At 42.3% G+C, this 24,433-nt stretch overlaps 1 protein-coding gene across 1 annotated transcript in view; it reads left to right on the top strand.

Moving 5' to 3' along the window:
* Positions 1-24,433, top strand: part of IL13RA1 (interleukin 13 receptor subunit alpha 1) — a 73,595-nt gene that overhangs the window by 25,616 nt on the left and 23,546 nt on the right. The window contains exons 3-6 of the mRNA XM_008272919.4: positions 619-757; positions 3,665-3,785; positions 15,115-15,302; positions 17,872-18,023. Of these exons, the coding sequence (XP_008271141.2) occupies positions 619-757; positions 3,665-3,785; positions 15,115-15,302; positions 17,872-18,023 (600 nt within the window). The remainder of the gene's footprint in view (positions 1-618; positions 758-3,664; positions 3,786-15,114; positions 15,303-17,871; positions 18,024-24,433) is intronic.

Raw genomic sequence — 24,433 nt, 5'->3', positions numbered from 1 at the left:
ATTTTTATATTTTTAAAGATGTACAGAACTTTTTAGTTTGATAACATCTCATTTCTCTGTTTTTGCTTCCATTTCCTGTACTTTTGAGGTCTGATCCCCCCCAACCACCACCAACAAAAAAATCCTTGCACATTCTAATATCCTGAAGCATTTACTATATTTCTTCTAGTTGTTTCATGGTTTTGGGTCTTAAATTTAAGTCTTTAATCCATTTTGAGTTGATTTTTGTATCTGATGAGAGAGAGGGGTCTCAGTTTCATTCTTCTCCATGTGAATATCCCATTTTGATTCAGGGTGATTCTTTACTTTGGTAGGAGGGAGGGCCACCCTGTTTATTACAGGCTGTTTAGCAGCATCCCTGAACTCTATCAACTAGATGCTAGTAGCCTCCTATTCCCAAATTATAACAACGAAAAACATCCATGGACATTACCAAATATCCCTGAGGGTAGCAGGGGAAGCAAAATCATCCCTGGTTGAGAATTAATGATGTATACCATTTGAGAGCTTAACTTAACTTTTTTGGTACACATTTGAACATCCTAATATTTTATTATTTAGATATATTTCTGTGTGTCTGCTGTAAAAATGCCTTTTTTCTTTATGTCCTAATCTTAGAAAATTGCTCCAGAAACTCATCGTTCAAAAGAAGTACCCTTAAATGAGAAGGTTTGTCTGCAAGTGGGATCCCAGTGTAGCACCAGTGAAAGTGAGAAGCCTAGCATTTTGGTGGAAAAGTGCGTTTCACCTCCTGAAGGTAACAACTGCGCACACTGTCTTTTTAATATTTAGGGTATAAATCCATATTCTCCATATGTTTGCATTCATTGTCTGTTCATTCATTCAGTTCCCAAAGATTTGCTGAGTCTAGTAAGTGCCAAGCACTGTACCAAGTCTTGGCAAGACAATGGTAAGTATGTGGGTGTTGCTGCCATCGCTGGGCTCAAGGACAACTTGAATAGCAAGGCCTAATAGTTATGTAAAACTTAATGATTCGAAAAAGAATACACACACACACACACACACACACACATACTTTTCTTAAATCAAGCCTCACAAGCTTATCTTGTGAAACAGGTATGGCATGTATTACTCTAATCTATTTTACGAGGAATAAAAAAGGGAACAGAGTGATTTGCTCTTGGCTTTCAGATTCCAGATGTGGTGATTTGAAAAAAAAGCCAAAATACTATTTTATTCATTATATATGGAGATTAGTTTTATAAACAGCATTTCTTTGGGATATAGATATTAAAAAGAAAAATAAACATGCCAGCCCAGCAAGTTGATTATTGTCCCCCATTGTCACATCACCCAATGTCCTTCTGACTCTTATGTTACATACAAAGAGTAGCATATACTGATTAAGAATGTTTAAGTCCCAGATCTGCTCTCTACTAGTTGTGACCTTGGACAGTTTACTTATTAGCCCTTCCTCACCTCAATTTCTTCCTCTATAAAATGGGAATGATGCTACCTACCTTCTACAATTGTTGAGAGAATTATGTAAGGCAGCATATGTAAGCTGCTTAGATTAATGCCTCATAGAAAGTAAACACTGTACACATATTGTCTATAATATGATGTCTCTTGTTTGGACAAGGCAGGGCCTCATCTCCCATCTCCAAATCTTATATCATGTAGCAGCCTGTGCTCTGGGCCATTTGCTTTACCAGCCTTGAAGTGTTCAAAAACATATGTAGTGTTTATAAAATTATGTAAATCAGGACTACTAGGAGGCTAGGAGCATGGTTTAAAACAATTTACCTGTCCTATTCTCATTTATTTAAGAGTTTAATACTCTGGGAAAACTGTGTATATTACACTATAATAAATATTCTGGGAAAAAAGCCTAAGTTATACTTGGATATAAAGTTGTTGATGATGGCTCAATGTAGTACTCCTTCAAGGGTCATAAAGGATACTAGATTTATATATTATCTAAAGACACTTCTTTTTCCCCCTCTTTTTTATTTATATTTATTTTTTTCTTTTTTAAGTTTTGTTTAATGACTGCATTTTTTCATAGATAAAACTTTAGGAATATAGTGGTTCTTTCCCCCCTACCTTCCCTCTCTCCCCGACTCCCATCCCACCTCCTACTCCTTCTCCCATCTCCTTCTTCATTATGCTTCATTTTTAGTTTGATTTTTATATACAGAGGACCAACTCCATGTTAAGCACAGATTTTAACAGTTTGCACACACACACAAACACACACACAGCATATATAGTTTGAAAACAAGATTTGCAGTCGATTCTCATAGTACAACTCATTAAGGATGGAGGTCCTACATGGAGAGTAAGTGTACAGTGACTTCTGTTGTTCCTTTAACAATTAACACTCTTACTTATGACGTCAGTGATCACCCGAGGCTCTTGCCATGGGCTGCCAAGGCCATGGAATCCTTTTGTGACCATAGACTCCATCGGTATTTGGACATGGCCATAAGCAAAGTGGATGTTCTCTCCTCCCTTCAGAGAAGAGTACATCTTTCAACTAAAAACACTTAATTTATAGACATGGTACCTTAGATAACTAAAATCGCTTTATAAAGATAGAGACTTTTTTAAAGATTTATTTTATTTATTTGAAAGGCAGAATTAAAGAGAGACATCTTCCATCTGCTGGTTCACTCTCCAAGTGGCCACAACAGCCAGGGCTGGGCTAGGCTGAGCCATGAGCCAAGAGCTTCTTCTGAGTCTCCCATGTGGGTACAGGGGCCCAATTGCTTGGGTTGTCTTCCACTGCTTTGCTAAGCCATTAGCAGGTACTTGGGTCAAAAGTGGAGCAGCTGGGACTCAAACTGGCACCCATATGGGACATCAGCATTGTAGGCTGCAGCTTTACCCACTGTACCACAATGCCGGCCTCAAAGATAGAGATTTGAAGTCAGAAAGATTTTAGTGCTCCTAAAGTCACAACTCACAATAGGCTTCTACTAAGTGTTAAGTTAGGCTTACTTTTACTCAGAATTGCTTTGGGAGAAATGTTTACCTTTTAACACTAGATGTGTCAATGTTGATCAAAAGATGGGTAGATAAATTGTACCTTAATAAAATTTTTAAGACCAGTAGACAAATGGATTGATTGTGTTGACACATTCATTTAGGAATTCCATAGTCATTGCCTATGATGAAAATGCTATTTGATCTTTAGCCTATCCCTCCTTTAGGGGTACCAGAGTTAAGTCCCTCTGATAAGGCAAAAAGATGTTTCTTTGTATCAGTGAAGAGAAAGAGAAGGTTATAAACAAATGAGATTTGGGTTTTCTCTCTCCTGAGTGTCTTATGGGTGAAATGGTAAGAATGAGAGATGAGGAGGGATTAGCTTTCTTTTTTTTTTTTTTTTTTTTTTTTTTTTTTTTTAGCAATGATAAGGCTTTATTGGTGATAGGGCATCCATCAGAACGGAAGGGCCAGAGAGACAGAGAGAGAGGGAGCACCCAGTCACTCGAACTGGCGGAGAGCTAGGTTGCGTGGTTGAATGGAGAGAATATACCTGGGCAGGCCAGGCGGGCAGCTCAGCAGAGAAGCAGAGGGCTGAGCATGGGAGTAGCTTTCATTAAACACCCACAACCCTTCCACGTGCCACAGAATCATTGGGTGGTTTTTAGCTTTATGTGGGAAGGAGATTTCTAAACTCTTGGCCTGGATATTCTAGGTGATCCTGAGTCTGCTGTGACTGAGCTCCAATGCATTTGGCACAACCTGAGCAACATGAAATGCTCTTGGCTCCCTGGAAGGAATACAAGTCCTGACACTAACTACACTCTCTACTATTGGTGAGTATGTATAATAGAGTGACTGGAGGACCAGTTATGACTGTGTCGGGAGCTTCTGGATTCAACCCAGTCAAAAGAAGCAACTGAACAGCCTGTTTTCTACAAGTGCAAAAAGTGGGCGATTTACAAGTGAAAAATGCATCTGCTTTGTGTGACTGCTTTTTAAAACTTTCTGTTTTTAACTATAGAGCCACAGGATGGTACCAAAAATGTACGGGGAGATTCTGTATACCCATCACTCAGCTTCTCCCAATGGCAACATCTTATGTAAATATAGTACAATATCAAAACCAGAAAATTGGCATCGGTAGGGTCTACCAACCTGGTCATATTTTACTAGTTTTACATATACTTATATGTGTGTGCACAGTTACATGCAGTTGTAGCACATGTGAAGATGTGGAACAGTTCCATGAGCACAAAGATCCCTCAAGTTGCCCTTTTATAGGCACACTCACCTCCCTCTTTCACCCCCTCTCATTCAGGACTTGGCTCTCTAATCTCTGGGGACCACTGATCTGTTATACATCTCTTAATGTCATCATTTCCATCTTAATCTTAATGTCATCATTCCTGGAATGGAATCCCGCAGTATATAACCATTTAAGAATGCTACTATAGTACCCTTGAGATCTATTTACATTATTGTGCATATCAACAGTTCATTCCTTTTGTTGCTGAGAACCAGTCCATTATGTGCCTCTATCTGTTTGTTTAACCATTCATTGATTGAAGGATATCTCAGTTGTTTACAGCGTTTTGCTGTTGTGAATAAAGTTACTATAGATATGTAGACATAACTTTTCATTTCTCTGGAATCAATGCCTAAGAGTACAATTGCTCATTCATGTGGTTACTGTGTATTTAGTTTTATAAAAGCTTCCAGATTATTTTCTAAAGTGGTCGGATCATTTTATGTTCCCACATGCAGTGTATGAGTTTTTGGTTTCTGCTTTTAAAAAATTATTTGATACCCAGGTCAACAAGTAGTTTAGCTTCAAACTGAATAACTTTAGGGGCTGGCACCTAGGCTCACTTGGTTAATCCTCCACCTGCGGCGCCAGCATCCCATATGGGCGCTGGGTTCTAGTCCCAGTTGCTCCTCTTTCAGTCCAGCTCTCTGCTGTGGCCCGGGAGGGCAGTGGAGGATGGCCTGCCGTAGTGGATATTTGGGGAGTGAACCAATGGAAGGAAGACCTTTCTCTGTTTCCCTCTCTCTCTCACTGTCTATACTCTACCTCTCAAATAAAAAAAAACTGAATAACTTTGATAGTCTTATATTTAATACTCTGGTATTGTGGTGTTTAGTATGTGTGACTATGACTTTGTTAAATTTCCAGATTAGTCTATAATCACTTCCTTTCCTTAGATCTAATATTATTAACAGCAGGACAAGAGAGAAAGGGCCACATTATTCCAGTTCAACTCATTAAACATTTACTAGCACACATTATAGGTAAAACACTGAATGGGCAACAGAGATAAGAAACATGTCTGTGTACTTAAAGCTTAAAATGAAGAAGGAGAGTGCCCACCACAATTACCTATATGAAGATAACACAGTGTATGCCAAATGCAGTTATATAGACAGACACTTGAGGGAAGCTAGGGTAGAGGCTGTGGTGGTGGGTGGCCCAAGAGGCTACGAAGCTCTGGAGAAGCGGACAGATTGCCCACATGCAGAGTTTCTCAGAGGCTGAAATCTGGGGAAGGGCATTCTGAGGAATGGAAATACTGAGTCATTGGAGACCAGGGTAGATATGGGGATATCTAGCATCAGCAGTCTGCCCCTCCCCCACAAGCCTTGTCTCCCTTTCTAAAATTTGTTAAAACTTTTTTAAAAGATTGATTTTATTTATTATTTGAAAGGCAAAGTGGCAGAGAGAGAGACAGAAAAGAGATCTTCCTTCCACTGGTTCACTCTCTAAATGGCTGCAACAGGAGCCAGGAACTCCATCTAGATCTCCCACATGGGTGCAGGGGCCCAAGCACTTGGACCATCTTCTGTTGCTTTCCCAAGCACTTTAGCAGGGAGTTGGATCAGAAGTGGAGCAGCGGGGAATCAAACCAGTGCTGCAATATGGGATGCTGGCATCATAGGTGGTGGCTTAACCCTCTTGCCCCAATACCAGCCCCTAAAACTACTTCTGAGAGGGCAAGATCTAGGACTTCTGAAGCTACAGGATGACCATAGGGTTTTGTTCTAGAGTATCCATATTACCTGATGACTTCATGCAAAGTAGTTTGGCATATTAAATATTCATGGCTATATCATGAAAAGCAGTGCCCAAAAATCATGTGAATTTTTTTTAACTTTTATTTAATGAATATAGATTTCCAAAGTACAGCTTATGGATTACATTGGCTTGCCCCCCCTCAATGACTTCCCTCCCACCCGCAACCCTCCCCTTTCCTGCTCTCTCTCCCCTTCCATTCATATCAAGATTCATTTTCAATTTTCTTTATATACAGAAGATCAGTTTAGTATACATTAAGTAAAGATTTCAACAGTTTGCACCCACATAGAAACACAAAGTGAAAAATACTGTTTAAGTACTTGTTATAGCATTAACTCTCAATGTACAGCACACTAAGGACAGAGATCCTACATGAGGAGTAAGTGCACAGTGACTCCTGTTGTTGACTTTACAAACTGACACTCCTGTTTATGGCATCAGTAATCTCCCTATGCTCCAGTCATGAGTTTCCAAGGCTATGGAAGCCTTTTGAGTTCACCGATTCTTAGCATATTTAGACAAGGTCATAGTCAAAGTGGAGGTTCTCTCCTCCCTTCAGAGAAAGGTACCTCCTTCTTTGAAGACCTGTTCTTTCCACTGGGATCTCACTCACAGAGATCTTTCATTTAGGTCCCTTTTTTTTTTTTTTTTTTTTGCCAGAGTGTCTTGGCTTTCCATGCCTGAAATACTCTCAAATCATGTGAATTTTTGGACAACAATCTACAAAGTTTGCTTGGGGATTCACATTCACTCTCCCCAGTAGAAGGATCCTTCTGGCAAAGTTGAAAAGCACTGCAGGTGAACCAGATGACACTGAGATGGTGTGGTTCTGTTTGTAGGGTTTTTTTCCCTGATGGAAATAAATCTCCTTTGAGATTTTGTAGTTTTTCACTTGCCCACTCAGTACCTGTTTTTTTTGTTTTTTTTGTTTGTTTTGTTTTTTCGACAGGCAGAGTGGACAGTGAGAGAGAGACAGAGAGAAAGGTCTTCCTCTTGCCGTTGGTTCACCCTCCAATGGCCGCCGCGGCTGGTGCGCTGCGGCCGGCGCACCGCGCTGATCCGATGGCAGAAGCCAGGTACTTATCCTGGTCTCCCATGGGGTGCAGGGCCCAAGCACTTGGGCCATCCTCCACTGCACTCCCTGGCCACAGCAGAGAGCTGGCCTGGAAGAGGGGCAACCGGGACAGAATCCGGTGCCCCGACCGGGACTAGAACCCGGTGTGCTGGCGCCGCAAGACGGAGGATTAGCTTAGTGAGCCACAGCGCTGGCCAAGTACCTGTTGTTTTTCCTTTACTTAAAACCCTTCAGTAGTTCTCCAGTGGCTTCAGGGTAAATCCAAACGTCAGCATGACAGACAAAACCCATTATGACTTGGCCCCTGTTGACCTCTCTAGCCTGGGTCTCATCTTCCTCCTTGCACCCCTGCCCCTCTTGCAACCCAGTGTTAGCTAACATTTCACTTCTTTCAGTTCCTCAAATGGACTGTTCGAACTCTCAAGCAGAATGGTGGAATTCAAACAGTATTCAGACAGAACAGTGGAAACATTCTGCATCTTCTCCTAGCTCATACCTTGTCCTTTCTCTTGATGCCTCTTAGTTCTCTTTATTTAGCTCAGATACCATTTCCACTGCAGAAAACCTTGCTTGACCTCTCAAGTCTACATAGCTGTTCCTTCATTGTCTCCCACGGGAACTTGTACTTTGGTGTGCCATAGTGTGCAACATGGTGCATTGTCATTTCCTGTTTACTTGATGTTGTCCTGCCCCAAGCTTCAATCTCCTTTGAGAGCCGGAACTCTGTCCTGTTTCCCCCAGTGCCTAACACTTGGTAGGTGTTCCAAAAATCTTGTGAATGTTTGTTAGAATCCAAAGGGAGAGGACATGCAGAGTTGGGGTGAGGACTCAGGAAGGATACGCGATTTAGGAGTACTACAGTTTAGGAATAAGAAGAAGGATTGAATCAGTCTGGCTTCCTGAAGACTTGCGAGCGAAGAAGCCAAAGAACTATGCCTTAGAATAGTCCCTGTTGTTGCTGTGTGATTTAGGGAGAGCTATTAACAGAGGCTTTTAAAAAGCCCTGTGAGTTGATAATGTCCCTGTGTTAATCCGTTGTTTTCCCTGGAGTCATTATTTGTAAAACCACAGGGAACACCTTTTTAAAGGGTCTGTGTCTATATAAAGAGTAGGAAAGGAAAGCAAGAAATCTTAAACGGTATCTCATTCCATGGCAGCCTGTGCAGGAAAATTACCAAACTATTAGAATCAGGGTGGCATTGGAGACAGATAGTGCCCTAATCCTTAGGGTTCCTATAAGAAAAAAGAAAGAAAGAAATGCCTTAAGGGTATATTAGCACAAACCAAGAGCAAATTGCAAAAAGAGTATACCCTCTGGGTGAATGAATTACAAAAATCCGGACTGACCAATTAGAAAAATCATTCCACTTCCTCTGGGCTGATTCATACAGAAGGCAGTGCTTGGGCTGGCTTTCCCTCTCAGTTGATGCCTTTTTGCAGGTCACAATCTGTACAACCGTTGGAAGTGCCTCAAGAAGTAATCCCAAGAGAATGGTATTTACTGGTACCCAAGAGGGGCAGGTATAAAGGGATCCTGCTTTTTTTTTTTTCAGTGAGAGAGAGAGACAGAGAGAAAGGTCTTCCTTTGCCATTGGTTCACCCTCCAATGGCCGCAGCGGCCAGCGCACTGCGCTGATCTGAAGCCAGGAGCCAGGTGCTTCTCCTGGTCTCCCATGTGGGTGCAGGGCCCAAACACTTGGGCCATCCTTCACTGCACTCCCAGGCCACAGTAGAGAGCTGGCCTGGAAGAGGGGCAACCGAGACAGAATCCGGCGCCCCGACCTGGACTAGAACCCGGTGTGCCGGCGCCACAGGCGGAGGATTAGCCTATTGAGCTGCAGCACTGGCTGGATCCTGCTTCTTGTCATACATGTTTCCATGCTGGTCATCAGCATGGTCTCTTTCTGTAGTATAGATCTGTGTTGTTCAGTACAGGAGTCACTAATTTTATGTGGCTATTTACATTTTAATTTATATTAAAATAAAATTGAACTAAGACTTAAGTTGTTCTAGTTTTACAAGTGACCACTGGCTTTTGTATTGTACAACACAGTTCTGGAAGATTTCTATAATCCTAGAAAGTTCTGTTGGACATGTAAGTACAGATTCCATATTTTTTGCCTTCACTACCTGCAGCTGATTCGTTCTGGAGCCCCACTGCTTTGGTTCAAATCCTGATTCTCTTCCTAGGATTGTGATTTTGAGCAAGTCCCTTTCCTCTGAGCCTCAGATTTGTTTGTTTGTTTAAAAGATTTATATATTTGAAAGGCAGAGTTACAGAGACAGAGATCTTTTATCTGCTGGTTTACTTCCTAAATGATCGCAATGGCCAGAGCTGGGTCAATCCGGAGCCAGGAGCCAGGAGCTTTTTCTGGGTCTCCCACATGGGTGCAGGGGCTCAAGCACTTGGGCCTTCTTCCACTGCCTTCCCAGTGCGTTAGCAGGGAGCTGGATCAGAAATGGAGCAGCCAGGATTCCAACCAGCAGCTATATGGGATGCTAGCACTGCAGTCAGTGGCTTTACATGTTATGCCACAACTCGGGCCCCTGAGCCTCGGTTTTCTAATTTATAAAATGAAGATAGTAGAAATAGTTCGTGCTTCTTTTTTAAAGTTTTACTTATTGATTTATTGGTTTTTTGAAAGGCAGAGAGACAGAAATGAACACAGAGAGATATTCCATCTGCTGGTTCATTCCCCCAAATACCCACAACAGTAATGGCTGGACTAGACCAGAGCCAGGAACCAGGAACTCAGCCTAGGTTTCTTAGATTTCAGGGACCCAAGTACTTGAGCCATCACTGTTGCCTCCCAGGCTGTGCATTAGCAGGAAGCTGGGATTAGAGTAGACCTGGGATTTGAACACAGTGTTATGGGATGTGAGCATCTCAAGCAGCATCTTCACTGCTTCTCTAAGTGGCCATTCCAGTTTGTACTTCTTTGTTTTTTTTTTTTTAACACTACCTTAGCCAAAAGGCCAAGAAGCGATTCTTATAAAAAAATTGAGAAGCAGAGTTATAAACAGAGAGAGACATGGAGGGACAGAGGGAGGTTCACTCCGCAAATGGCTGCAGTGTCTGGAGCTGGTCCAATCCGAAACCAGGAGTCAAGAGCTTCTTCCGGGTCTCCCACACGGGTACAGGGGCTTGAGCACTTGAGCCATCTTCCATTACTTTCCCAGGCCATTAACAGGGAGCTGGATCACAAGTGGAGCAGCCGGGACTCAAACCGGTGCCCATATGGGATGGCAGCACCACAGGCACAGGCTAAGCCTACTAAGCCACAGCACTGGTCCCCATATCTGGTTTTTATTATTCATTCCGATGCCCTTGCAGATGTAGTCAGTACACAGTGCTGAGGTCTTCCCTCACCTCACAGAAGTAGCACATAGCCTATACCCCCTCCTTCCCTGCTCTTCCCTGGATAGATCCTTTGCAATCGAAACCACCAAAGAGCGGGAGTCAGCACAGAGTGCTCATTAGCAAGTTCCCAGGCATGGTTTAGTGTAAATGATGTTATATAGACTGCCAAAGATGATTTCCCTCCATCTCCAGCCAGCAAATATGGAGTCATTTTTTTTTAATTCAAAATAATTCTTTGAAGCCCTAGAACAGTGGCTTCTGTCCCTGCAGAGAGAGAGTGGCATTGAAAGAAGACTCACCTAAACGGCTCCAAACTAATCATGCCAATGAATTTTAGGGAATTTCTTACCACATTAGTCATCTTCAGAATTGGAGGAATAGTCTGTCCCTCCTCATGCCTACAGTGTAATCCTGTGGAGGAATTCAGTTTATTAGTTTTAACAGGAAACACCTTCTATCTTAGGTCATCTAATTTTTTTTTCAAGAAGTCTAAAAAGCCTGTTCAAAGCCAGTATTTTCATTTTATTATTATTTCTGAATTACAACAGTTGTTTTGAAATCATATCAGGAGCACCTGAGCATATGGGAAATACGCAGAGTCCAAAGATGAAAAAGATCTAAAAGGCTGCCTGTTGGAGGAGTTCTTTAATTATTTCAAAAAACCCACTAATTGTATACATAATATTCTTTACTTATGTAAGAAGAATTTTGTAAGTTTCTTTAGTTTCTGTTTCTTACTAAGCCTGGAAAACATTCCAGGACTGTCTGATCCAAGAACTAGCCATGATAATAGCTTCATATTTAAACACTGTTGGCTTTCACAAACCACAGAGACTAAGAGGAAAAGCTTTTGTGCTATCTCTTGAAGACAGGAGCATTTTTACTATTGAAGCATTTCTTTGTATAACCTTTGAAGGAGTAAATGCTTTAGATGTGAGTTTGGTTTTCTTTTTTAAGATTTATTTATTTATTTGACAGGCAGAGTTGCAGAGTGGAGAGAAAGAGGGAGCAAGAGGGAGAGAGAAAGAGAGATCTTCCGTCTGCTGGTTTACTCCCCAAACGGCTGTAACGGCCAAAGCTGAGCCAGGTGGAAACCAGGAGCCGGGAGCTTCTTCCAGGTGCCCCATATGGGCGCAGGGGCCCAAGCACTTGGGTCATCCTCCATGTTTTCCCAGGCACATTAGCAGGGAGCTGCATCTGAAGTGGAGCAGCTGTGACTTGAACTGGCACCTGTATGGGATGCCAGCACTACAGGCAGCAGTTTAACTCAATATGCCACAGTGCTGGCCCCAGATCTGAGGTTTTTAAAAAGTGTTCGTAGCAGCCTATGCTGGAGAATTGCTGTCAGAAAGCTAATTCTAATTTCTAGGTTTGATTCTCTGGGAAAGGTTTTGAGAAATATGCATTTCAAAGTACTACAGATGTTTTTGAGGAACAGGTTAAGGGTTTGTGATTCTTTTAGTTCCTTTTTTTTTTTTGAGATGCAGGTAGGAAGGGAAGGAGGGAGAGAGAGAGAGAGAAACAGAGATCTCTACTTGTTTACTTCCCAAAGGCCTGCAACAGCTAGGGCTGGGCCAGGCTGAAGCTAGAAACCAGGAACTCAATCTGGGTCTCTGACGTGGAGTCAGGGACCCAGTCACTTGAACCATCACTGTTGCCTCCCAGGGTGCACATTAGCAGGAAGGTAGAATCAGAAGCAGAGCTGGGACTCGAATGTAGGCTCTCTGATAATGGGATGTGGAAGTCCGAAGTGGTGTCTTAATTGCCGTGCCAAACACTCAACCCTTAGTTCATTTTTAAAATTGTCTTCCTTTTCTGCAGAACTTTTCACATCTCCCACTGTGGCTGATTATGTAAGGCTTGACTGTGTCTTCTGCCAGTTAAAAAAAAACTGAGTTCTCTGATAGCCTAGACAAAAAAGTGTAATGAGAACATTCTGCCAGCGCCGCGGCTCACTAGGCTAATCCTCCACCTTGTGGCGCCGGCACACCGGGTTCTAGTCCCGGTCGGGGCGCCGGATTCTGTCCCGGTTGCCCCTCTTCCAGGCCAGCTCTCTGCTGTGGCCAGGGAGTGCAGTGGAGGATGGCCCAAGTGCTTGGGCCCTGCACCCCATGGGAGACCAGGAGAAGCACCTGGCTCCTGCCATCGGATCAGCGCGGTGCGCTGGCTGCAGCGGCAGCCGCGGCAAAGGAAGACCTTTCTCTCTGTCTCTCCCTCTCACTGTCCACTCTGCCTGTCAAAAAAAAAAAAAAAAAAAAAAAAAAAAAACAAACAAACAAACAAAAAAAAACATTCTGTCTGCCTGTACTATGCTAGGTGTGGATAATCACTAGGGAAGGTATGTGTAGAAGTGAAATGGGAAATAAGATACCAGCAGTACCACTTATGAGAGGCATGTAAAGCCACCCAGTGGATTAAGATACTTAGAAAGCTGTTCTGGGGGCTAGTGTTGTGGCTCAGCAGGTTAAGTCACTACCTGTGATGCTGGCATCCCATATGAACATGGGTTCCAGTACTGGCTGTTCCACTTCGGATCCAGCTCCCTTCTAATGCACCTGGGAAGGCAGTGGCTGATGCCCCAAGTGCTCAGGCCCCTGGTAACCCAGATGGAGTTCTGGCTCCTGGCTTCAGCCTGGCCCAGCCCTGGTTGTTGCAGCCATTTGGGGAGTGAGCCAGCGAATGGAAACTCTCTCTCTTCCCCCTCTCTCTCTGTAACTCTTCTGTCCAAATAAATAATTTTTTAATTAAGCTGTTCTGGATCATTGATCTGGCGATGATTGAAGGACACTAATAAAGGAAGGTCAAAGAGGTCAAATACCGCATATTCTCCCTTATATGTGGGAGCTAAAATTAAAAACAAAGCAAGCAAGAAAGAAATGCCCGTGTGTGTGTATCAGTATTGCTGTAAACATAGTTTTGCAAAACTTTTATACTTAAGAATATTATACTATTGGGGCCAGTGCTGTGGTATAGCTGGTAAAGCCACCACCTGCAGTGCCAGCATCCCATATGGGTACCGGTTTGAGTCCTGGCTGCTCCACTTCTGATCCAGCTCCCTGCTAATGGCCTGGGAAAGCAGTGGAAGATGGCCCAGGTACTTGGATCCCTGAACCTACGTAGGAGTCCCGGAAGAAGCTCCTGGTTCCTGACTTCAGATCGGCCCAGCTCCAGCCTTTACAACCATTTGGAGAGTGAACCAGTGGATGGAAGATCTCTCTGTCTCTCTGTAACTCCGCTTTTCAAATAAATAAATGAATCTTTTTTTTTTTTGTAAAAAGACAATGTTATACTATTATAGTTTTAATGATTTGTGATTCTTTTAAAATTTACTGTATATGGACGAAATGGTCATTTTTCCATCCGATTTTTTTTAAGATTTATTTTTATTTATTTGAAACACAGAGTTACAGAGAGGCAGAGGCAGAGAAAGAGAGATCTTCCATCCACTGGTTCACTCCCCAAATGACTGCAACTGCTGGAGCTGAGCTGATCCAAAGTCAGGAACCAGGAGCGTCTTTCGGGTCTCCCATGCAGGTGCAGGAGCCCAAGCACTTGGGCCATCCTCTACTGCTTTCCCAGGCTATTGCAGAGAGCTGGATTGGAAGTGGAGTAGCCAGGACTTGAACATGCTGCAGGTGGCCACTTTACCTGCTATGCCACAGTGCTGGTTTCAGAACATCTGCTTTTATACATTAAAGGAAATTATTGGAAATCCTGTAGTTTCCATAGCTCTTGACAGTACCAATGTTCATGAAAAAGAAATAGTCTTTCCTTCCTAGAGTTTGAAGTGAGCAAAATTGTAAAAAAAAGAGTTTTTTTTGTTTTGTTTTGTTTTGTTTTTTTTTTTAAAAACTATCTTGCTTTGTTAAGAAGTAATACTTTTCAGGGACATCTCTTTCAGTCATTAAAAAAAAAATTCCTGGAGCAGGCATGTAACTCAGTGGTTAAGGTGCTAGTGCCTTTGGGGCCGGCACTGTGGCCCACTTGGCTGATCCTCTACCTGCGGCGCCAGCATCCCATATGGGCACTGGGTTCTAGCTGCTCCTCTTCCAGTCCAGCTCTCTGCTGTGGCCCTGGAGGGCAGTGGAGGATGGCCCAAGTGCTTGGGCCCCTGCACCTGCATGGGAGACCAGGAAGAAGCACCTGGCTCCTGGCTTCGGATCAGCGCAGCACCGGCCATAGCAGCCATTTGGGGAGTGAACCAATGGAAGGAAGACCTTTCTCTCTGTCTCTCTCACTGTCTATAACTCTACCTGTCAAAATAAAATTAAAAAAAAATTTAATAAAAAAAAAGATGCCAGTGCCCAACATCAGAGTGCCTGTGTTCAGTTCCTGGTTCCTGACTCCAATTTCCTGCTTAATGTAGACTCTGGGAAGCAGCAGTGTTGGCTCAAGTGATTAGGCTCCTGCCACCCACGTGGGAGACGTGGATTGTATTTCTGGCTATGGGCTGCAGCCCTGGCTCAGTCTCAGCTGTTGCAGGCATTTGGGAAGTGAACTAGTGGATGGGACCACTCTCTATTTCTGTCTTTGTCTGTCTCTCCATCTATTTCTCTGTCTGCCTCTCAACCTCTCAAATAACAATAAATTCTGCCCCAGTTTCTTGAATAACCTTGTTAAAAGCAATGCAGAAGTTTGTCCCATTTTATGTTGTAGGCACAGCAGCTTGGGAAAAATTCTTCAATGTGAAAACATCTATAGAGAAGGTCAACACATTGGTTGTTCATTTGATCTGACTAAAGTGAAGGATTCTACTGCTGAACAACATGGTATCCAAATAATGGTCAAGGATAATGCAGGAAAAATTAGACCATCTTTCAACGTAGTGCCTTTAGCTTCCCATGGTAAGTTTAAGAAGTCATCTGTGGCAATGTGAATAAATGTGTGTTATAGCGGGGCTGGCATTATAGCGTAGCAGGTAAAACTGCCACATGCAGTGCTGGTATCCCATATAGGTGCGGGTTTGAGTCTCAGCTACTCTACTTGTGATCCAACTCTCTGCTAATGACCTAAGGAAAAGCAGCAGAGGATGGCCCAAGTACTTGTGCTCCTGCCACTCACATGGGAGACTGGATGAAGCTCCTGGCTTCTGTCTGGCCCAACCCTGGCCATTGAGGCCATCTGGGGAGTTAACCAGCAGATGGAAGATCTCTTTCTCTTTCTCTCTCTCTCTGACTTTCAAATAAATAAATACATCTTTTTTAAAAAAGAAAGAAGTATGTTATAGCTTTTGAACAATTAATATAAATAATAAAAATTATGATTTTGGTCTTAAGAGCTTCCTCAAACAAGGGGCTCTATTGATATAAACTTTTCTTTGAGAGATCTTTTTCAAAGAAGCAAACTTGGACATTCTAGTATATACTGAACACATATGCCAGATATTTTATCCTTGTTAACTTAGGACTCCACTGAGACTTAGAGTAGTTGTAGAGCCAAGAGTGGAACACTGACTCTGAGGTCTATTCTCTTTACAGTTATGATATTGAGAGGATAATGCTTATATGATGATATATAATTTCTGAGTAATTTACCTCTTCATTAGAAAAAGCTTAGGCTTAAGGTGATATAATCAGGGGTGATATTCAAAATGCTTACCGCTCTATAGAGCATAGGCACGGATTTGTTGGAACAGTTAACATAGCTATATGTGGGTATGCCAACCAGGTATTGGCATACTAGAAACATGAACACAAATTATCTGATTGAGGGCTTGTCTCCTCCACTTTGGACAAGGCATATCAACTCTCCTGCAAGTGGTTCCTTATGTATAAAACAGAATATATAGTTCCTTTGACCTTGAAGGATTGTTGTAAAGTCAAATGATACAAGGTATATAAAGAAGTTTTTATATATCTCTAAAGCAAAATACCATAGTCATATGCATTATTTGTTGTAATATCTTAATAGGGAGCTCATATCTGGCTAAGTGGTATACAAGTGATTTACTGATAAAGGCTCCTGAGTCTGAGTAGAACACTGTTTACCACCCCTTCGTGTAGTCAAGAAAGTGAATTCTGATAGGAGACCAATGGCAGCTGTTTGCAGTCCACGAGCGTGAGGGCAGGGTAATTTGCCAAATATGGTGAGATGAAGCAAAGCCCTTCTCTTTTCACTGCCTTGTTTGGGAGGTTGTCCTAGATGAATGGTTCTAAGGCTTATTTTACTTCTTCCTGGACTTTGATAGTGGCATAAAGAAAACTGCTCAGCTAGAAGGTACACATCATCAAGTTTTCTGTAAATCATCCATTATTATCAGTTATGTGGCCTTAAAAATAGCTGACTTCTGAAAAAGTAAATTGAACAGGCTGATGTTCTTTTTTTTTTAATGTATTCCAAATTGTGATTCTACTCATGTAACATTGCATTTATCATCACAAATTTTTTTTTTAAGATTTTTATTTATTTAATTGAGAGGTAGAGTTACAGACAATGAGAGGGAGAGACAGAGAGGTCGGTCTTCTATCCACTGGTTCACTTCCGAAATAGCAGCAACAGCTGGAGCTGAGCCAATCCGAAGCCAGGAGTCTCTTCCAGGTCTCCCATGTGGATGCAGGGGCATAAGCACTTGGGCTATCTTCTACTGCTTTCCCAGGGCTTAGCAGAGAGCTCGATCGGAAGAGGAGCAGCCTGGGTTGGAACCGGTGCCCATAGGGGATGCCGACACCACAGGCGGAGGATTAACCTACTGCGCCACAGAGCCAGCCCCGACAAATGCTTTTAAGTATACAATTCAGTAGTGTTAAGTATATTCACAGTGCTGTACAACAGATCTCTAGAATATTTTCATCCTGCAAAACTGAAATGTGCCCATAAGCATTGATTTCCCCTTCGTTGACAGCTTCCTTTCTGCTGTCTGTTTCCTCCTTTAGATACCTCATATCTAAATATGAGGGGAATATATAGTATTGGTCATTTTGTGACTAGCTTATTTCATTGAGCATAATGTCTTTGAGTGGCATAAATGTTGTAGCCATGTCAGAGAGCTTAGGCTAATGTTTTAAGTGTGATCTTTGATTGGCATGAGTGAGTGACAGCTGGGGAATACCCTTGGATCCAGTGCCTTGTCACTCATCGAGTAGAAGCATATCTGGATTGAAGCCCTTCTTTATTCCTTCTGCTGAAGCTTAATCACACCCTGGGCCAGCTTCTAACCAGGATGCAGGCCAGAGTTCCTGCCATTTCCCAGAAACCCACAAAGACTCCCCTTAAATCCATTTTATGAAGCAGTTTAAGATAAACTTCCTCTACAACTTATTTTGTAGCTAATCAAATTCTGAAACTATGTATCTGATCATGTAAGGCTATTAAAGAACATCAACCCTATTTTGATTTAACTTTGTAACATTATCCCTATATTATGTATGTGTGTATATAAATAAATAAACTCTGGATATTTTCTTTTTCTTTCAGTGAAACCTGATCCTCCACATATTAAAAATCTCTTCTTCCAAAATGATAACTTACATGTGCAGTGGGAGAATCCACGGAATTTTACTAGCAGATGCTTATATTATGAAGTTGAAGTCAATAACAGTCAATCTGAGACATGTGATATTTTCTATGTAAGTGTTTTAGATTATTGTTTAGAGATTTTCTTTCATTTGAATTTCTGACTCTGAAATATCAATGAAATATAGAGAGTTGTCATCTGATGATCGTGGTGGAACTTCTTCTCTAATATAAGGCATGATGGAAGATTTGGCTGCAATATTCAAGCCATTCATTAATTCTTTTGCTCACCAAAGTTTTATTTTGTGTTTACTATGTACCAGGTACTGTTTTATGTGCTGGGGATAACATAGTGTACATGATGACTAATGAACAGCTTTTTTTCTTCAGAAAGCTTACATACTAGAAAATAAGTATGTAAACAAGTACACTAATCTCAGGAAGCATGAATGCTCTAAAAAAATGAAATGGAGTGATGTTGTAGAGTGGCTGGGAACACCTGGAGGAATGCTAGGTCGGGAGAACATCTGAAGTAATGACATTTGAGTCCAACCAGAATACTGAGCAGGAAATAACTCCCTTAAAGATCTGAGGGTAGAGGAGACTCCAGGGCTTTGAGGCAAGACTGAGCTTGGAACGTGTGAGAAAGCAGAACCGAGGGTGATATGGCCAGAATATGTCTATTTTGGAAAAGATGTCTTAGCAGTAGAACAGTAGGTAGGGATCAGATCATGTAGATGCAGGTAATCTCTGACTTATGATGGTTCAACTCATGGGGTGAAAGTGATACATATTCAGTTGAAACTACATTGTGAATTCTGAGATTTGATCTTTACCCAGGCTAGTGATACACAGTACCATCAGTCCATTCTTATATTCTGGGCAGTGCAGGTAGTCACAGCTCCCAATTAGCCCAGAACTCATGAAGGGAAATAACCAGACTGTACAGTCTGCGGTGCTGCTAAGCTTCACTGGTTGGTTAGTTAAGGGTAGTAAATGTATTTTTGACTTAATATTTGAATTTAAAATGAGTGTATTAATAGTATGTAATCCCATCATAAGTTGAAGAGCATCTGTGCTTGGAGGCTCTAGTAAGGCTATTCCATTTTCTTAGATTCTAGACAACTAAAGCACTAAATGAATAGTCAGTATATGTTGGATTATGCACATGTGTATGATTCATAGTCTAATACAAAGCATGCCAATTAGAGGTCCCTGTGGGCATTGATCAGAATGTGCTAGAACCTCAAGGCTCCAGTCACATTGCTATGTTTTAGAGTAGAGGTCACAAACTAGGCCCTTACACATTTTACTTAGATTACAAAGTGGGGTGTTGTTTGTTTATTAAATTTGAATTTTTGCCCAGATTTAAAATCATGTTACTCAAGGAGTGTATTTCCATAGGACGGTACCTCCAGCCCATGAGGACTACACCACTCACATGCTATCTGCCTGCACCCTTTGCGCATTTGAGTTTTAGAAGTTAGAAGCCAAAGGGCTAGTGTTGTGGTGTAGCCGGTAAAGCTGCTGACTACAGCACTGGCAAGCATCCCATAATGGCACTAGTTCGTATCTCAGGTGCTCCGCTTCCGATCCAGCTCTCTGCTAATGGCCTGGGAAAAGCAGCAGAAGATGGCCGCAGTGTTTGTTTGGGTCCCTGCCACCCACATGAGAAGTCCAGATGAAACGCCTGGCTCCTGTCTTCAACCTGGCCCAACCCCAGCCATTGCGGTCATTTGGGGAGTGAACAGCAGATGGAAGACCTCTTTGTCTTCCCTTCTCTCTCTCTAACTCTATCACATAAATTTTTTAAAAATTAAATAAATGTTAGATACTTTAAAAAAAAGCAAGTGTTCTATATTTGGCATTTAAAGCAGCCCAGCATCTTACAAGTGAGTAAATTACCAGGACCAGTGTTTGGATCAACATTAAACTTTCAAAATGCTTATTAAAATCATCCAGTTTGGGGCCAGCACTGTGGCATAGCCGGTAAAGCTGTTTCCTGTGGCGCTGACATCCCATATGGGCACCAGTTCAAGTCCTGATTGCTCCACTCCTGACCCAGTTCTCTGCTGATGCACCTAGGAAAGCAGTGGAGGATGGCCCAAGTGCTTGGGCCCTTGCACCCAGGTGGGAGACCCAGAAGAAGTTCCTGACTCCTAGCTTCGGATCGGCCCAGCTCTGGCCATTGGGGCCATTTAGGGAGTGAACCAGTGGATGGAAGACTTCTTTCTCTCTTTCCCTCAGTCTCTCTCTAACTCTGCCTTCCAAGTAAAGAAATAAGTATTTTTTAAAAACTCAGCCACTTTTGACAGGCTGTAACTCCAGAAGGAGTAACCAGGTCTACAGCAGAGCAGAGCTCTTCTGGGCATTTGCAGGTGAATCTGGAAGCTGAAATCTATTAATCATTATTACTACTAGAAACCAGACATGCCCATGGGAAAGAAAAAGGGCTTCCACGTGGTGAGAAGGATTTACTTGGATTTATAACAAAGTGAGTTATCAGAAAGCTGCAGTATACTTGACTACCCCCAGCCTCTGTGTTCTTCTGCTGAAATCCTGAGACATCAGCTACTTGTACTTACTTTACCACAGTTATGTTTCTCTGTTTCAGTTGATCACATGTATGCCTCTTCTGTCTTGTGAAAATATAAATTCCTATTGGGAAGAGTCAGATGGTATCTACTGTATGTTGCTATTCCTGCTACTAATAGCAGCTAACATTACACATTGAATGATTACTGTGTACTAGTATTTTAATAGGCAGTGCATCTGGATTGCCTTATTTAGTCCTCACAGTAACCCCAAGGATCTAGGACCTGTTGTTGTGGTCCCCATTTTATAGATGAGAAAACTTGGTTTCTCCTAAGATCATATTTCTAGTAAGTGATAGAATTAAGATTTAAGCAAAGTTTGGAATCCAAAGCTTGTATTTCTTTTTTTTTTTTTTTTTTTTTTTTTTTGACAGGTAGAGTTATAGACAGAGAGAGAGACAGAGAGAAAGGTCTTCCTTCCATTGGTTCACGCCCCAAATGGCCGCTACAGCCGGCGCTGCGCAGATCCGAAGCCAGAAGCTAGGAGCTTCTTCCTGGTCTCTGTTGCAGGTGCAGGGGCCCAAGCACTTGGGCCATCCTCCACTGCCTTCCCAGGCCACAGCAGAGAGCTGGACTGGAAGAGGAGCAACTGGGACTAGAACCCGGCTCCCATATGGGATGCTGGTGCCGCAGGCGGAGGATTAACCAAGTGAGCCATGCCGCCGGCCCCAAAAGCTTGTATTTGTTAACCATTGGAGACCACCTCAGTATTTCTTCTTTTTCTTAAAAAAGTTTTATGTGTTAATTTATTTGAAAGACAGAGTGAAAGAGAGGGGGAGACAGAGAGAAGTCCATAACAACTCATGAAATAGGTACGTATTTTAGCCTACATTTTATTGAGAAAATAAGGCTCAGAGAGGACAACTAATTTGTTACAGGTCACACAGCTAGTAAGTCAGTATGGCTTCAATGGTGGGTTGATCTCCATGTATTAAATTTTTTAGAGCCGGCGCCGTGGCTCAATAGGCTAATCCTCCACCTTGTGGCGCCGGCACACCGGGTTCTAGTCCCGGTCGGGGCGCCGGATTCTGTCCCGGTTGCCCCTCTTCCAGGCCAGCTCTCTGCTATGGCCAGGGAGTGCAGTGGAGGATGGCCCAAGTGCTTGGGCCCTGCACCCCATGGGAGACCAGGAAAAGCACCTGGATCCTGGCTCCTGCCATCGGATCAGCGCGGTGCGCCGGCTGCAGCGGCGGCCATTGGAGGGTGAACCAACGGCAAAGGAAGACCTTTCTCTCTGTCTCTCTCTCTCACTGTCCACTCTGCCTGTCAAAAAATAAAAAAAATAAAAAAAAAATTTTTTTAAAGATTTTATTTATTTATTTGAGAGGTAGAGTTACATACAGTGAGAGGGAGAGACAAAGGTCTTCAATCCGCTGCTTCACTCCCCAAATGACCACAACAGCCGGAGCTGAGCTGATCAGGAGGCAGGAGCTTCTTTTGGGTCTCCCACACTGGTGCAGGAGCCCAAGGACTTGGGTCATCTTCTGCTTTCCCAGGCCACAGCAGAGAGCTGGATAGGAAGAGGAGCAGCCGGGACTAGAACTTGCACCCATGTAGGATGCTGGTGCTGCAGGCGGAAAATTAACCTGCGCCACAGCGCCAGCCCCCCATGTATTAAAATTTGACCAAGACTACTTTGTATGTACACCATGTGCACAATCGTTGCTTAATAAAGTCTTGTTGAATAGAGTTGCTTTTGTTTTTTACAGACTTCTGAAATGAAGAAAGCACATACAGTATGGAAGTTATGATTTACAGAACTGTAGTCTATTTGGAATTAAATCTGTTTATACACTTGAGTTTAATGCTCTCTTTCCTAGCAGATGTTTGCCAGCTGCTTCCTCCCCTTAGAATGTCATGAGCTTTTTGTGTGCTCACTGATTTCAAGCTCTGCTAGTTAGACTTTTTTTTATTTTTTTTCAAGAATATTTGAGGAATTATTTTGTGTGGTAATAACATTTAAGAGAAGGAAGTAAGCTGGAACATAAACGGGTGCCAACACATGGGGCCTGTGGCACGATGAAGCTTATAACAGAATCACAAAGAACAAAACAACTTGTTTTTGACATGCCCACCTCCCTCCAACCCTATCCCATCCCTGCTATCTACTTGGTGCTCTGTGCCCTTGCCTTACTTTTAATTCTCAGAGTCATCTGAGTAACTGATCATCTATGCAAGAGGATTTACATTTGGACAAGAGCCTGGAGACGTAAATCTACATAGTGTTTTGTTAACTTTGGAATTTCTCGACTTGGGTGGTGGTCCAGGGTAGGAAGATCCGTTAGTCTTCACCCTTATCCCTCAAGGGTTGATTGATACTTGTGATTCCCCAACAGGCCTGTGATTCCAAATGGCCAGCAGTGGGACACATTCAGCCCTGGGTGACTTTTTCTCTACCTCTGTATGAAATATTGAAAAAAGTCACCCTTATTCATTCTACTGGCTTTTAAGCTTGTCACAAATGCTGATAGGAAACCTTTTAATGAATGAAATTGAATCCCAAAATTAATGGCTAGGTATCTGATCTTTTCCCTATGTTTAAATGTTTCTTTGGGGGCCGGCGCTGTGGCATAGCGGGTAAAGCCACCACCTACAGTGCCGGCATCCCATATGGGCGCCAATTCCAGTCCCAAGTGCTCTAGTTCTGATCCAGCTCTTTGCTATGGCCTGGAAAAGCAGTGAAGATGGCCCAAGAGCTTGGGTCCCTGCACTCGTGTGGGAGACCTGGAAGAAGCTCCTGGCTCCTGGCTTCGGATTGGCCCAGCTCTGGCTGTTGTAGCCATTTGGGGAGTGAATCAGCAAATGGAAGACTGACCTCTTTCTCTCTCTGCCTCTCTGTAACTCTGCCTTTCAAATAAATAAATCTTTTAAAACAAAATGTTTCTTTGATGTTGAGTATGTAAATTAAGGAATACAAATATTCATGCATTGATTTTTTTTAAAAATTATTTTTGTTCAAAATACATTTAAGTAACTGATTAGTATCTGTAAACTAGATAAAAAGTGACTTATACTATGTGGAGAGGAATTTTGCATTATACTTTGTTTTCTCCTACTCAGTCATTTTTTATATCTTATACTCTTTTTTTAAAGGCAGTTTTTTTTTAAGATTTTTTTTTTTTATTTATTTGAAAGGCAGAGTTAAGAGAGAGTGAGAGAGAGAGATCTTGGTTTATTCTCCAAATGGCCACAATGGCCAGGGCTGCCAAAGCCAGTTACCAGGAGCTTCTTCCAGGTCTCCCACGTGCATTTGGGCCATCCTCTGCTGCTTTCCCAGGCATACTATTAGGGAGCTGGATTAGAAGTGGAGCAGCCAGGACTCCAACCAGTGCCCAGGGATGCCAGCATTGCAGATAACAACTTTACCCACTATACCGCAATGCCAGCCTCCTACCTTATATTCTTAACAAAGGAGATTAGTCTTGCTCTTTCTCAAAACTGCTTATTGATGTATAGTCCAGAATAGGAAAATCACACCAATCATGATTTGTTTCATGATTTTTCACAAATGATTAACCAGCACACCAAAAGCCCAGTCATGACCCCTTTCTCCTCTCTCAGAGAACCACTGCTTTTCTGACTTCTAATCCCATACATATTTTTATTGTTACTTTGAAAACTATGTAAATGAAATTATCCAAAGTGTATTTTCTTTCTTTCTCTCAACAGTTTATAAGATTCACTAATACTGTTTCCTATAGTTTTAGATGGTTCATTCTCATTGCATTCATTCCATTGTGTGAATATGCTATATTTTAGTTATCTATTCTTCCATTGGTACATATTTTTATAGTTTTAGTTGGGATTTTATTAATAGAGTTTTTATGAACATTTGTGTGTCTGTCTTGTGCACTTGTACTTACATTTCAATTGGGCATATATGCAAGGGGACTTCCAAAAGTTCACAGAAAAATTTTGAAATGCCTGCC

Source organism: Oryctolagus cuniculus, chromosome X, assembly GCF_964237555.1.
Source record: "Oryctolagus cuniculus chromosome X, mOryCun1.1, whole genome shotgun sequence".
Taxonomy (NCBI): Eukaryota; Metazoa; Chordata; class Mammalia; order Lagomorpha; family Leporidae; genus Oryctolagus; species Oryctolagus cuniculus.
Note: the sequence above shows the minus strand (reverse complement) of the source record. Positions and strands in the feature narration are given on the sequence as shown.